Below are 15,833 nucleotides of genomic sequence, written 5' to 3' on the forward strand. Positions count from 1 at the left end.
TTATTATTACTACGGGCTACTCCAGGAGTCCTTAGACTCATCGAGGGAGGCCCTAAACATCATGTTCACACAACTGTTCAACATTCTCACAGTATCTATCATACCTTGCCTTGAACTCGCTCACTGTCATAGCACCCACAACAGACTCTGGCAGCTTATTCCACTCATTTACCACTCTAAAAGTAAAGAACCCAGCTCTAACACCCCTGCTAACCACGCTCTTGCCCAGCTTCCATGGGTGTCCCCTAGTTCTCCCACCACCAGTCCTGATCTCAAAAATATCATCTGAATTAATCCTATAGAATCCTTTTAGCAATTTGAATGTCTCAATCATATCTCCCCTTTTCCACCTATCAACTAGTTTCTGCAACCCACAAATCTTCAACCTGTTCTCATATGGTTCATTCCATAGACCTGCTATCATCTTAGTCACTCGCCTCTGGATCCTCTCCACCTCCTCCCCATCAAGAAGGAACCGAGGTGACCAAATCTGGGCACAGTAGTCGAGATGAGGTCTTATCAGGGCTCGGTACAGAGGTACAATAACTTGCTTTTCTCTGCTCGTCAAGGTATTTTTCAACAACCAAGTGAGTTGATGAGCTGATTTAGCTACTTTCGCAATGTGCCCCCTAAACTTCATCTCCCTATCCACCAACACTCCCAAGTCTCTGGCCTCATCAATCTCTTGGAGTACAGTTCCACCAATGTGGTATACTGCTGCTAATCTTTTCACTCCGAAATGCATAACCTTACATTTTGTCACATTAAATTGACATCCATTTTCCTTAGTCCAGAACTCCAATCTATCTAAGTCATCTTGCAAGACTTTGACATCTTCTGCGTTCACTATCGCCCTACCCAACTTTGCATCATCTGCGAACAAATGAACTGTCCCACTTAGACCCTTCCCTATATCGTTAATGAACAGATTAAACAGCAGTGGTCCAAGAACAGAACCCTGTGGCACACCACTAGTCACAGGCTGTCTTTTGGACTCTACTCCTGAATAAACTACTCTTTGATATCTCTCCATCAACCACCCAGCTATCCATCTCACCAACCCTATATCCATTCCCATATGTTGTAGTTTACGGATTAGAATTCCATGTGGTATCCTGTCAAACGCCTTTGCCAGGTCCAGCAGTATCACTGTAAACCCATTTCCCTTATCCAGTTCAGCCGTCACCTTGTTATAAAACTTGAGCAAGTTACTGAGGCATGATCTACCCTTCACAAAGCCATGCTGTCCTCTGTACAGTATCTCATTTTCATCAATCCATTCCTGTATTTTTCCCTTGACTACTTTCTCCAAGACCTTGACAACGACTCCTGATATGCTGATCGGATTAAGTATCCATAATTTCAAAAATGAATCTCAATAAGGTGAGTGCTTCTAAATTGAAACTTTCTGCTTTGAGTACTTGGTTAGGGTTTTGCATTTTTTTTTTTTAAATAAGAACATGTCCTATAAATTGTGCCACTGATGTACTACAAGTACAAAATATGAAGAAAAACCAAAATAACTTACCTGCCAAAACTCCAGCCATATAGACAGTACCGATTCTTAAGGATCCATGAACCATTTCAAGAGGAAGTCCCACCAGTACCTGAACCAGCAGGTTAAAGAGTAGGTGGATCCACCTGAAATTAACATACTCCACATGAATATATCATAATATATAATAAAAGTATTTTAAAACTATGTGATTAATTCAATTTAAGTATTTTTAGAATGATCAAGCATACATTTTTTCACCAACTTTGCCAAAAGAGAGACATGCATATAGAAATCAAAATGAAAGAAATGAAAATATTGTGCTATATTTACCCTGCATGAAGAACCATGTAGAAAACGAACCTCCACACTTCAAGACGTTTGTCAGGCCTGTAGATAAAAAGACTATCAATGGGAACAGGACCTGTGGTTGTGACTTCTCCCATTGTCACTGTGTAGTATGTGAAGAACCCCAACTGCAAAAGAAATCAAACTAATTAAACATACAATCGAATTAGATAATTATTAACAATCAATATATTATGAAGACATTTATTTTCCTCCTATTAACTTAAAATTAAATATAGTAAAAAATACATACATTGTTAACCTAATAGTATTAATAAAATACTTGTATTTTATTTAAGCTTGAATATTCTGGATCATTAATGTAACAGAACAAAAGTGTAAAAAACATTTAAAATATTTTAAGTTCATGAAAGGCTGTTTGCTTGATAAATAATAAGTATGCTTTCCAGCTGTTCTAAAAGAAAATATACAATATATATATTTTCTTTATAAATAAAATTGTCCTTGAAATTTTATACTGAGTATCTTTTAAAACTCAATAGGTTAACAACAGATGTATTCCTCTCCCTTACGAATGCGGCTACCACACACTCCCAGCAATGATTATTTTTATCATTTCGTTTTCTTGCTTTGGGGGGGGGGGGGAGACCGCACGCGACAGTTCCCATAATTATAGACGTTTCACCTCACGGGATTAGAGAATTATCAGATTTCTTTCTGTTGAAGGTCAACAGTCACCCGACAGTCATTTATTACGTTAGACTGGAAGTAATCCAACTTTTTAAAATCCCTGTACTGAAGGAGAATCGTTCCGCTCGACAACTGCCCCATGATGGGCGTGTGTCGCTCACCGGCGGATGTGTATCTCACGCGCGCACACGTGGCCACGACATGGTCATTAGGAGTTACCACAATAGCCTGACACGAAAGGCAATGGAGTAGCACTGCGACAAGCTGATGAGGGAAAGCTCTCAAGCACATACCGGAAGTTCTAAGTTAAGTCATCCCCCCCCACCAGTTTTCTTGTCGGAGAGACACGAAGTTACTCGTGAGTGAGTGCTTTTTCCAACTAGCTTCGAGAAAGGATATGTAAATTTCAACTTTTCTTAAAATTTTAAAGAAAAATTAAACGTTGTACGTAATACCGAATTACTAAGTTAGTAATTTGGTATTAGTATGCTCTTAGAGACAACAATTATTACTGCGGTTATTGTTGTCTTTGTTCGCATTGAAATGTCCGTGGAGAAATGACAATTTTACATCCGATCGCAATTCGGCTAATCTTTATTTAAAACATGAAGTCGTTGAACAAAATATAGCCACCGATGACTTAAGTAATGAAGAAGGGTTGGGGTGTTAAAACCGCCCACAAAGGGTTGGCTTCTTAACTGCTAATCGGTCGAAGTACAAATTCCATGTTTGTATGCTTAAATGTTTAGACCAACAGGACAAAAAAATAAATTAAGGATAAAAATGACAACACTTCTATTAACTTGTAAAAGAAATGGTGGACGAGACCAATTAATGAAACCAGAGAAGTATCGTGAAATTTGGGTATCAGTTCAGGAGGGGAGAAATCTTTTTTTCAGCAGCAATATATACCCCCCCACATGTGTCCTGCACTAATAACTTTAACGAATCTTTCATAATTACCATCAATTAAGTGTCATTAGTGCTCGTACAGGAGTTCGGTAAATGTTCTCTTTCTATCCCCCCCCCCCATCCAAATCAGCACAACGATCCCTACGAAATGTGAGACGGCTGGCAAAGCAAATTACGTAAACTACGGAAAAGGCAGGACAAACAGTATAGGCGGCAGGCCATATCACAAAGGCTACTTGCTTCACTGCTTGTCATCCTCAACCAACCGAACCCTCGCGAGAAAAAGGGGCTCCGTGGAGCGCTGAAAACAACAAGGGCGCACCCAGTTTGATGGCAGCGGACTCTGACGACTGCACCACAGGAAGTGCACGGAACCAAGGCAGGCGCTACTCTTATGCCCGACGCAAACGGGTGTCACGAAAATGTCACAACCATATCCGCGGACGACGATCGGTTTGTCACACTATGACAAACGAGTGGGTGGGAAAAAAAGGTAAGGGTAATAGCATGCCGCGACTGTTCCTCTGGGTGGCATTAAGGCAATCTACTCGCACCTCGAGAATAACTGCCCTGACAGGTCCGTAAACCACACCGTTCACTCCAACAGTTTCATCATCGGAAATATCGTAAAGACCAAAAATGGCAAAAAATCCTTCACAGTGCAGTGTGGACTCGGAAGAAGGTCATTAAGAAGATGAAGGTGCGGTTTTGATTAACAAGAGGCAACTATGGCTACAAAGTTTGTAAGGCGAAGGCGAGAGGGGAGGAAAAGGCCCAAAAAAGGTTCCTGCATCTGTAACAAGATTTCTATGCGTGGGTGCATGGATAAACACTATTTGCTTTGACCGCCCCATTTTAAAAACAAATACTAATTTGTTCTCTTTTTTGGCTTCGATCGAAGGACCAAAGATCAGAGGATGAATGAATATCTGTGAACATTTAGTTTCAATTAGCTTCAAATCTTACGTGTTCTATAAATAAATGCCATGTTTTTACGAACGTATGAAAGAAGTCCACGACACATCAGAATTTAAAATTAAATTAGTGAAAAAAATAAATCGTTGTAATGCAATACTTATGGGGGGGGGGGATTAACACTAAAATCTGCACAGGACACCATAATGTCTCGAGAAGACTCCGACCACAATTCATGGTGAAAAACAAGGAATAAAGGAGAAAGCCTATAGAGTACTTCTCCCATGGATCGAGGTTAAAAGTTAGGCTAAATACGAATATTTCTATTTAAATATCCAAGGTTTTTCGATTTTCTGTGTAAACATCCATGATTTCCTGTGGTTCTTGCCAGAAATAGCGCATTCAACATGATTTATCACTAGCACCCCAACAATACACTTCATTAGTAAAAGTTGAACTGACTACAGTACTTTAGAAATTAATTCAGCATTCTACTACATTCCTATAGATTATGATTGTATGTAAGAGAATTTGGAAATGACATCAACGGATATCCACTCGATCCTGATATTTCTATCAATCCTTTCGTTCAATAAAATCCAGAATCAGTTCTTTGCGAATTCTCTCAGTGCTACAAAAAAAACAATAACCTAAATGCGGAACTCTTGAATTTGCTTAAACAAAGTATATAAAAAAAAAAAAAAAAGATTTAAATAGCCGACATAAAATGGCGTCTTGCACACTAAAGTCACGTTCCCGTAATTCATACAAAGTGATCCATTTAAGAGGCGGGAACTTTCAGCCCGCACAAACGTGCTGTCCGCTAGAGGACGTCATATTCTGCGGTAAGCGAAGCGTGACACACAGTAACAAGCTACTAAAATGCCTGCACATGACTGCGAACTCTACTGAAACGCATGATAGGGCCAATAAATCTCCAAATCTCCCCCTCTGGTTCCCCTCCATCCGACCCTTTGCAGTCTGCTTGTGGGGGGGGGGGGGGACAACAGTTATCTAGGATGAAGGCGTTCGGTGAACGTAAAGAATTTATAGCGAATGTATTAGAAAATGCACTGTGATTTTCTTTTATCTACCACTAGCGTTAACCATTATCCTGCGATTTTAACACCCACAAACGAAAGTAAATAACGGGCGACCACATGACTAATGAAACCAAGTGACACAGAAATAACAGCAGTTTGAAAATGATGGAAACCTCGGCAATCACGTGATGCTTGAGATTTCCATAGTCTTTATGATGTCTGCGTCCTCAATAAATACAGGGCAAAATTCGTCATTTACAATAGTTTCTTATAATTGCTAAACTGGTGTAAGGTACTAAACGGGATTGACATAAAAGACTCGAGAAACAGCTGAACTTTGAATCCATTACTTCAAGTATTCTTTCCTTTGTATAAATAAAAGGGAATTTACAGAATCTGCCAAGTTCATTACCCTCTAGATGCAAGCCTGTACGTTTCTCAATGTAAACATGATTAACCCAGCCATTCTATTGACCGCATTAACCGGGGCTTGACCTTCAAGGTAAAGCCCAATAAAAATCCTGCCAAAAAATATTAAGACACAACCTAATTGACGTAATGTATTTGTATCAGCGGAGACCTCCAACCCACTCGACAACACTAAAGTCACTTGAGTATTTGGCAAGCGGGAGACAGTTGACGCCTACTCTTAATTTACGCAACAGAATACAGTGGTAGATCTGTGGATTCAAATAATTTACCGTTGAATGATATTTGTTTGAATAATTTACACCCCGTTTAAAGTATCTTTAGGTTATCGCCAAAAGTCGATGAACTTGAATGAAGTAACTGCTTTGTTTGCAGTGTAACCGTTGTACCAATAGCTGCTGACTGGATTGATGACGTTGACAAACTCCTGAAGATATTGAGCTTTTCTGTAATCATTTGAAGCTAGCAGACAACCATCACTTTCTTGTTCCCAAAATAAAATCCTTTAAAAAAATATCAATTCTCAATTCTGAGTATGTTCGTGACTCTCGATCCTGTCTCCAACGCAAGTCCCCACTTACACAACCTTCAAAGACAGAAATGGAACCAAAGGTCAGGTGAAGGCACCGACTTGCTAAATTTAACTCACCTCAAGAACGGTGAACTAAGTCAGACGAGAACACACTTGATCTAGCCGACATGTCATAGCGAGGTGTGTAAGGCTGGACCAAACATGTTTCTGCGAATTTTTTTCATAAACAAATATTGTCAATAACTAGACTACTCTCATGTTTCGAAAACTACTGAAGAGAATAGGGCTGGGCATACTCATTCTAATTTGATTTATTTAATTTATTGCAAAATTAATAGCACAACATGAAAATTCAATCCGACACCGAATCGAGGAGGTCCCCCCCCCTCTCCAGTCGCCATTTCAATCCTTAATTTCTATACGACCAAGATTTCGAGTAGCAATCGCCAATGACTGAATCTTTAAACTTATTCAGCCGTTTACTTTTGTTCTGAAAAAATCGCACTAACTGCTAACAACCCCAGTAACTATCAAGTAACTCCATATCCTGAGTCACAGTGGGCTATTACCGACAAAATTTTCCTGCAGTCGCACGAACTTTAAATGTCTTCCGCCCAAACAGAACTGCACGAGCCATCCGGTACAGGGTGTCCCGGCCTCCCGCCCGACACCTCCGCCAGCTGCCTACAGACGGGCGGACATTCCATGTCTGGGGCCACAGCCGTTTTTGGCATCGACCTAACGAGGTTACTTGTTTTGTGTTTCGTTACTACCACAGACATGTCAACCCCGACATATACGACTGAGTACTTCATTTCTTGTAGTCATTTTCAGTTTTCTTGAGCAAGAAGTCATCTACATATTGTCTTTAAGATGATAAGAAAATATTGTAAATATTTTCCATTATTATAGTAATTCTATCAGTTAAAGTTCTCAGTACAGTACGCCACTATTGCAAGATTTTATGTTTAATAAAATAGCTATAAACTTGTTTTCTATTATTTTATAGGAAGCTCCTAGAAGCAGTTAATGCTGTCAGTGTAAATAATAAAAATTTATCGTAAAATCACAAAATTTGTCAGATAATATAAATAAACAATCTGATAAAAACAGCTCAGGTTAAGCATCGCTACAATTAATCTGTTGTCATGACAACGCAGATGCCTTCAACATCATTGGAATATGAACAAAATAAAATTATATGTGAAAAAAGCGGTACAAACTGTGAAATCAGAAATAAACTTCACCTGATTTTAAAAGACAATATTCTCTGACCAAAAGCATATTTCAAATATTAATATTTTTATAATGTCTCACAATACTATGATCTAGACTGCGAAGACTATTTTAACAATATGCACACCTTCAACTCTGAAGTAATCGAAGGCGACCAGAAAAAAAAAAAGAAAGAAAAAGAACAGCTTAGGAGTGTACGCGACTCGTGTCTGAGAAGTTATGGTTACGTCAGAATGCTCCACTGATAACGATTTGCGGTAGACGGCCGCTAATGACAAGATCCGAAGAAGCCGTACGCGTTCCGTGAAGCTGATGTGCTGACATTCCGATGGCTAGACGGCGCCTTCTACAGCTGTACGTTGACTTTTCATGCAGTTTAATAGAAGCCATCGTGAAAGGCCTGCAGACCAATAAATTGTCACTTACAGCACACTCGTCTAGGCGATGGGGATTTTAACTCCTTGTGCCGGGGAGGCATCAGCTCTTTTATTACATCAAAATAATATTGGATCCACAAGTTAGGGAGGCATAAAAAAAGATGACGTCGAACCGGATGATGTTCTCTGAAACAACAAATTAGCGACATGTTTTCCTATATGCTACAAAAGATTACTCTTTGATCTACACAATCCTAAACAAACCACAATTAAATAGATAAATAACTGCAGCAATCAACTGGCGGATCGGGCTTCTATTTAGTGTTCGTGCAGAAACAATAAAAGCAAACTGTTATTCGAACAATGCGTAAAACCTGAAAACTAGGTGTGTGTGTGTGTGTCGGGGGGGGGGGGGGATTAGAGAAGAAACAAGTTTCTTATGAATGGAAGTAGGTTGAAAATTGACACTTTGAATCATACATTTCCGCAATACAGCTGTGCGCGGCAAAGAAGCCGCCCACAAGACAAAGCAAGTTTCTGAAGGTCGCCTCTTTAGAATGTAGGTGAATGCTAACACCGAAGTTTTGAAATTACCAAAGGCAATCTATAGACTGATATTAATATTCCGGCACCAAATTTCGTCAAAATATGGCTGTGGATAAATTCTATGTACAGATTAATATTTAAGATATCATGACGTAAATGAATAATATCTCAATGACTATGCAATGCATTTAAAATAGGCTGTAGTTACTCTTGTAACTACAATACCATATAAATTTGCTAATACTAGCAAATTTCGCAACGTACTCATCTCATCCACAAAAGTCATCAGTTCATTGAACGAAATAATAGCATTGTAGCCTGATGAGTAATACCGCTAAGCAGATATAGCTATAGCTGGGAATAATATGAGTATTAAAACTAAACGAAACGTGTTCCTAAATGTTTGTACTGATCCATATTTCATCAAAATTGGTCAGGTCAATACGAACGAATTGGACTTTAAAAAAAGCAATTTATTCCTCAAACAACGAATTCTCATTATTTCAATTATCCAGGAATAATAAATAAAATTAATATATATATATATATATATATAAAATTCTTTCGAACAGGATGCGCGCGCGCACACGCACACACACACACGAGAGTGTTCGGCAATGGCAGAAATAATTAAAACTATCTTACCTCAATGAGGGTGATGATGATGATGAAAAGGGGTGGTGGACAGCAAGTATAATGGTCGGCGTAGTACTTGCGGTCCCTGTCGTCGGGAAGGAACTCATGGGCAATGGCCCTGACCATCCTGTGGAAGAGACGGGGCTCCTCCGTCAGCAGGTGGAAGTCATGCTCACTCCACACCTCGCGATCCCGGTGATGTACCGCAATCTTAAAACTGCGTGTCCGCTTTCCACTCATCTGTAAGACAGAAAGAAAAAAAAAAAACTTTTAGTACACTAATAATGAAGATATAATAATCAAAAATGCTACTGTTAGCATGCTTACTATAATCAAGCAGTTATTTAGAAGTCTAAAGTAGAATAGCAATACACTTACTACATGTATCGTTTGAAAACATCTCAAGCATATGAACACAAGGCAGTCGATTATTATAATGGTTGCTTTAGAAACATCGTATGTATCAAAACCAAAAGCAAAAAGGAAAACAGAGACAAAAATTAAAACCTATACTGCTATCGATCCCACGGGAACTGCACATAGGCTGCTTCAGGAAAAGATCACGCTTAACAAATATCAAGTGCATTTAGTTTTGTCAGGAAACGAGCAGTCGCCAACGTCTTGTAGCTAATAGAAAATTCGCGCGCCCCGATCCCCCCCCCCCATTCCCATTACTTAAACGCGAACGAACAATTTGTTATGAAAATACCGGAAACCACCAAAGGAGGCCCACCTGTTTGCACAAAATATCATTGAAACATGCCGCTAAAGGGGCTAAAGTCAAACGGATGAGAACCGCCCTATGAGTTCAGAAGTCAAAGAGCAGTTTAAAAAACAAAGGTGACCTGAACACTGTAATTACTGACACTTAACATCTTTTTCGCAACTTTTGAAGCCAATAATTCATGCTAAGCAAATTCAGCAAGACCAACTACGGAACATTTGGTAGTTTACGCCATTAAAATGATAAACACGCGACAGAAATTGTTACGAGTTTAACCGCCCAATGCTAACTAGGGGTAGGAAATTTCGGTAAAAACATACAATTGTGGAATGAAATAGTTACTTGGAATGCTTCCCTGTTATAAATCCTGCAATGTTTTCAACAAATACACTGACGTGTCTGATCTCTGGCCTTGACCAATAGTATTTTTTCTGCCAGTCACTTTATTCATTTGATGAGATGATGTTCTAAATCGGTGTCACTTCCCGTATTTCATTCACAGTATTACAGAGAATCTGGAAGGCTGTCCTTGCATTATCTGGATTCTGCCTATTTCTCCGCGACAAGTATAATGGTTTGTTGACCAAGATTTCGTGTTTAATATGGTATCAGATATCGAAATGATCTCTCACTGACTGTAATTACAAGGTACCATTGCTATGAGAACTTCTAGAAACCGACAATTTCAATCAAGAAGCTAATTAAATAAAGAAAAAGTCAGTCTCTTCGTTTTAACTTGTTTTACTTCAGTGGAGAATGGAACATTTTATGTAAATATAAATTAATAAGGAATTCTTTGCTGAATAATAATGTTTCAAGCAATTCTTCTTTTCCTACTCCTGCGATTAATATGAATAATTGTGATTTATTTAAAAAAGTAAACACACCCACATACTTACTTATTCTGCTCATCCGACTTAGAATGTTCTTTCACGAAACTTCGGCGAAAAGCTATAAACTCCATCAACGAAATATATGCACAAAAAGCCATTGAAATTTGTATTAGAAAAAAAAAGTTGTTTTTTTTTTTAAAAAAAAAGTCACCGGTGCATTGGACGGCAAGAGACTCAAAACTGCGTAAGGCAAACTGTCGTAGGGAAGCTACGGGAAGGAGGTAGTGACGGGAGGAGGGAGTCCGGGCGTCTGACAAAGGGCATGCTTTGCCCCTGAGTCAGCGGCGCCAACAAGTGCAAGCTCACCACATTCCTGTACATTGTCTAGGGTGTAGAGGCAACCTCTGGAGCAAGGCCCATCGCCGTGCATCCCAGCAACAGTTTACTACGGATGGATTGTCACCGAAACGATACGTTGCACGATAAAGGATCAATCATATTACGCAAAAGGGAGGGAGCGAGAAGGGAAAAAAAAAAAAATCCTGCGCGTGCGTGAGATACAGCGAAGCCAAAAAGTTTTTTTTTTAATTTTTTTATTTTTTTTATAAAGAAAAGTTTGCCAGTAAATACATCCAAGCTCGTTGCGAGATCTATTTTTAAAACAAATATCAATCAAAGTTATATTAGGAATAAGACTGATACTTATGCTTAATTGAAGGAGGAGTTTTTGCTGTTTCCATATCATAAATCCACATTTTAGTAATTGTTGGCTCATTGGAAATAATTTAGTTTAAATACTGGTTAGCTGCATCGAGAACAAACACATTATAAATTATTCTTCAGAATTATGCAAATGATTATGAATGCACGGGCTTTGCCAATAATAAGTGAGTTGTAGAATTACAGGTATCATTTAAGTCAACGATATATTTTGACAAATCCATAAATTGTACACAATCTCGAACTAAAACAAACAAACACCTCGATGAACAAAAATAACAGGTCTCCTTAGATAAAGACGCTTGAAAAGACTTGCAGATATTGTTTAAATAATTAATCTTCTTTCAAGTAGTATATTTTATACTGTAGAAGCGTTTCAGCCCTTTGAAATCCGTTTCCAATGGGAATTATATAATCCGTTACTAGGAATTTTTTTCCCGGAGGTCAAATCCCTATGCAGATTACAAAAACTTGGTTATTAAATCATTAACTTGTCGTCCAACTTCATTATCCTACCAATGAATTAATAAGTAATCATCTCCAGAAAATGTTTTTGGCTAACCAAGCCATTAGCTTGATTAGCGTAACGGTCATGTGCCTCATGTGCAGTTTCCTTGTCGTGTCATCGGCGCAAAGAGGAAACTGGACAAAGCTTACTCATGCTTCAATTAACAAGTGGTTTTCAACCCACCCGATTATAATTCAATTATCAGGAGTTCGTCTCTTATTTTTCGTTCTATTTTTTTAATAACCTGATTTTTATTGAAGGACGTGACACCATTCGGTGTACATGTTTGCAATGACCAAATGCCCTGTTAAGGTTAAATCGAAAAACTTAATTCAATCCAGATATTTTGAGATAAAGATATCAGAACTCTTGATAGCTTCAAGAGAACATCCCCCCCCCCCGCTAATTTTCAAAACGATTAACTAGAAATGATAAACCGTCAATGTTATTAAGAACAAGATCGCATAAATATGTAACATCAAATGTTACGCAAAAAAATATTCTGTAAAATAATAATAATAATAAAGAGAAATGCAAAAGAAGTGAGGGAGAGAGAGATCAAGGACGCCTACACGGCCAATACCACTCCGTAACCAGTTCAACATTTTTTTTTTAAGACGGCGTGTGAAACGATCGACCAGTTGTCTATTGAGCCAGAATACTTCGTGCAAGCGGCGAGCAAGGGTAATGGCCGGACAGAGGGCTTCTACTCCATCAATAACACAGCTGATGTTCGCACGCGCGCTTGACGGGGAACAGTCAGCTGTTAGCAGGATGGCTGTGCGCCACGTGCCAGCTCTGTTAAAATGTAGACCGTCTGCAAGATGCTTGAGTTACACACGTACAACGGGCATTGATATGCATAAGTGATCGCTTCAGTTGGACCACTTAGGAGAGGGGCCAGCCACCTGTCTCCAATCCCACCAATAACCATCTTCAGTTCTGTCAACGAGGGTAATGTCGTCTACTGATGCTAAGAATATTTTGCAGACGCATGAAAAAAAAAAAAAAAATGGTTACAGAAGACTTTATAAGTGTTGCTCTTTTTTTTCCCTCTCTCTCTCTCTCCTCTAGGTCGTTCACTTGAAAATCAACTACTTAAAAAATTCATTAGCCTTCTGAGCAATTAATCAGGGCGTTTCGATTAGAAACGTCAAAAGTCAAACTTCTTTACATAAGTAGATTAAGTACTATGAAAAAAATTTAATTGATAGAAAACAAAATTTCACAAGCGATAAAGTAAAAGCCGCTGGTCTTAATTAGAAGAGAGAGAGAGAGATGACTCGTATATAGTTGATTCTTGATTATCTATACACGACCCTAAAAGGTAAGAGGACAACATATTGATACCTTGCCGTCTAAAGCAAGGTAAGAAACTTACTACCTCCGTCGATACCAACTAACTTAGTTTCAGAGAAAATGTCTTTGCGTTCATTGTGAGATTCAAACCCGATTTTTCCGACCAAAAATTTATTACACATCTTCCATCCTCAACTGTAATGTCTATATAGTTTATAATCAACTGACTATAACAAGGTTTATACACTATTATATTCTCCAGCGTGCAACATTCTACGACTGGCATACAGCTACATGATTTCTTCGAGAATTGCGGACCAAGTCTGCAATTTTCTTCCTTTATTTTACTGCATTTTTTTTTAAAAAAAAGTAAAGTGGTAAACAGAATTTATGGCGGGGAAGAAGAGATGAAAGGAAGAATGTGAATGCAAATCATACCAAATGTTGTTTACTAAGCGAAATAAAATAAATTTACACTATAAATTAAAAAGTCCTGAAAATGTTCATAAACATGGAATTTTTCTTTTTCAAATGTAACGAAATGTTAAGCTGACGGATCCAAAGTTTAAAAACTACCGATCTATAATTTATAGTATTCGATTTAAGGCTAAGTAAACATTGAAAGATTTAACTGCATTCTAGAATTAATTGAACTTATTTTATTTATTTTGTGTACTTCATCACTGAATTCCCGATATCAACAGCTTAAATTTCTTAATTTAGCAAGAAATTAAAATTTAAGAATAAAGTTTGTCTCATATCTGTTAAACATATTTTGTCTGTAAATTGCGTGTTTTCTTCTAGCCGATTTGACTGTTTTGTGGCTGATAAACCTGAGTTTCTGGAAGAAACATCTGAATCACATGAGAACCTGCTAACTCACATTCAATTGAAAAGAAAGCTTGAAGAAATAACAAAGAAAAATCTCTTACACCTCTGAAAGGATTTTTCTAGGACAAAAAAAAAAAAAAAAAAAAAAGGATTTGAACCGCAACTTTCTAAAAGAGAAACAAAGTACCGAAAATTAATGCAGAAATTTAGACCTTAACTATTTTGCTTTTCAATCAGTTAAAATAAAAAGTTTGGGCTATTGCTTATATTAATTGTTTTAAGTTTATTATTAGGGGATGGAAAAGTTTCCTTCTCCTCTCCTGAACAATTCAGCCGCCACTGATTACAGCTAACTATTAAATGCTTTATAGTAAATAATGGAATGAATTCAATTTGTGTTAAGCGCAATTATATATTTGTTCGAAAACAGCCAATATGAAATCAATTTAGACGGCCTCCTACTCCTATCACTAATTGGTGAAGTGGGCCATTCCCTTTTAAGTGATTTTAAAGGGGCCTTCTTGCCGAAGTACTACTAGTCTGGAAGAGCCATTGTCCTTGAAGTCTTAATTTCTCTCTCTGTGGTTCATTAGGGAAAGTGCTCGACGGAAAAGAGGAACTACCCCCCCCCCTCCTAACGAACCATCTTCGTCGCTACTCCCACTGATTAAAAACGTGACCGAATAAGAGTATTAAATAGTACACCGAGAGAAAATGCCAATGGTCAATTCAGAAAAAAAAAACAAAAAAAAAAAACTAATGAATGGTTACGGCAAGTTACGTGCGAATGGGGGGGGGGGGGGGAGAGACAGTTTACGAGTTTCTAAGTGCCCACTACATGTGACACATTGTATGAACGAAAAGAAAAGGAACGAACAAGAATTGTACCAACCATTTGACCCCTTCATTCAAGGACGCTTGAGGAGAGAAACTGGTAGGCGTTTTGGGGCCACTTGGAAAGAGGAGAACAACAATTAACACACTAACGAACAAGTCGTTCTCGTGACTGTTCGGCGCAAGCAAGAATGATGGATCGGGATATTTGTTCGGTTTTAAAACACCTAACAGGGCAAAATGAGACAATTACGCTTGTCCACTAATAAGGAAAGGAGCTGGAGTGCCAGTGTGGAAAATGAACAGGGGTTCACCAGAGGCAATGGGGCAAGAGGAAGGTGACAATTTTTGGAGGTAGTTAACTGACCTCATATCCAGGTCAATTTAGGGAGAGAAAGAATGTGATCTCTACCTTAATGTAATACGTTTGAGGTCCTACTTTCTTTTACTTTAAAAGAAGACTCATAAAATAGAATAACACAAGCTGTAACCTGTTTTTCTGTTTGTTTGTTTTTTTTTAAATCCTAATCGCATCTATAGAATATTATGATTTTTTTTTCACCACCTGTAAGTCAGCGGGGTGGTCCACACTCGTCATGCCATGTAACTAGAACGATCGGGGATGTTCGTAGCGGCATCGAGTCTAATTTAGTATGTACAACATATATCTAAACACCTGTATAGATTAGACGGCAGGTGTGTGGCGATACTTCGTTTTCTAAAGTGTTCAACGGATACCATCAGAGGAAACTATCACCTGCGCTTCGTATAAAAAAAAAAATGCACAGGAAACTAGTCTCATTGCCACAGTATATGCAGATAGAATATGGCAAACGGACATCCGTTGCTGCTTTGTGTGTGTGTGTGTGTGTGTGTGTGTGTGCTGTTCTGACATCCCTCTAGGAAACAGGCTTCAGGGTACAGTGATACTGATGAATAGCAGGAGACAATGAAATCAGAATTA

At 38.4% G+C, this 15,833-nt stretch overlaps 1 protein-coding gene across 4 annotated transcripts in view; it reads right to left on the bottom strand.

The window, feature by feature from the left end:
• The window catches only part of stet (rhomboid serine protease stem cell tumor), a 349,608-nt gene that overhangs the window by 11,543 nt on the left and 322,232 nt on the right, over positions 1–15,833 (bottom strand). For all 4 annotated transcript variants that reach the window (XM_090396146.1, XM_090396144.1, XM_090396145.1 and 1 more), the window contains 3 exons: positions 9,130–9,360; positions 1,829–1,971; positions 1,529–1,641 (listed from right to left, as the gene is read on the bottom strand). In XM_090396146.1, coding sequence (XP_090252272.1) covers positions 1,529–1,641; positions 1,829–1,971; positions 9,130–9,360 — 487 coding nt within the window. The remainder of the gene's footprint in view (positions 1–1,528; positions 1,642–1,828; positions 1,972–9,129; positions 9,361–15,833) is intronic.

This window comes from Typopeltis vanoorti, chromosome 7, assembly GCF_054136105.1.
Source record: "Typopeltis vanoorti isolate ZY-2024b chromosome 7, IOZ_Tvanoo_1.0, whole genome shotgun sequence".
Lineage (NCBI taxonomy): Eukaryota > Metazoa > Arthropoda > Arachnida > Uropygi > Thelyphonidae > Typopeltis > Typopeltis vanoorti.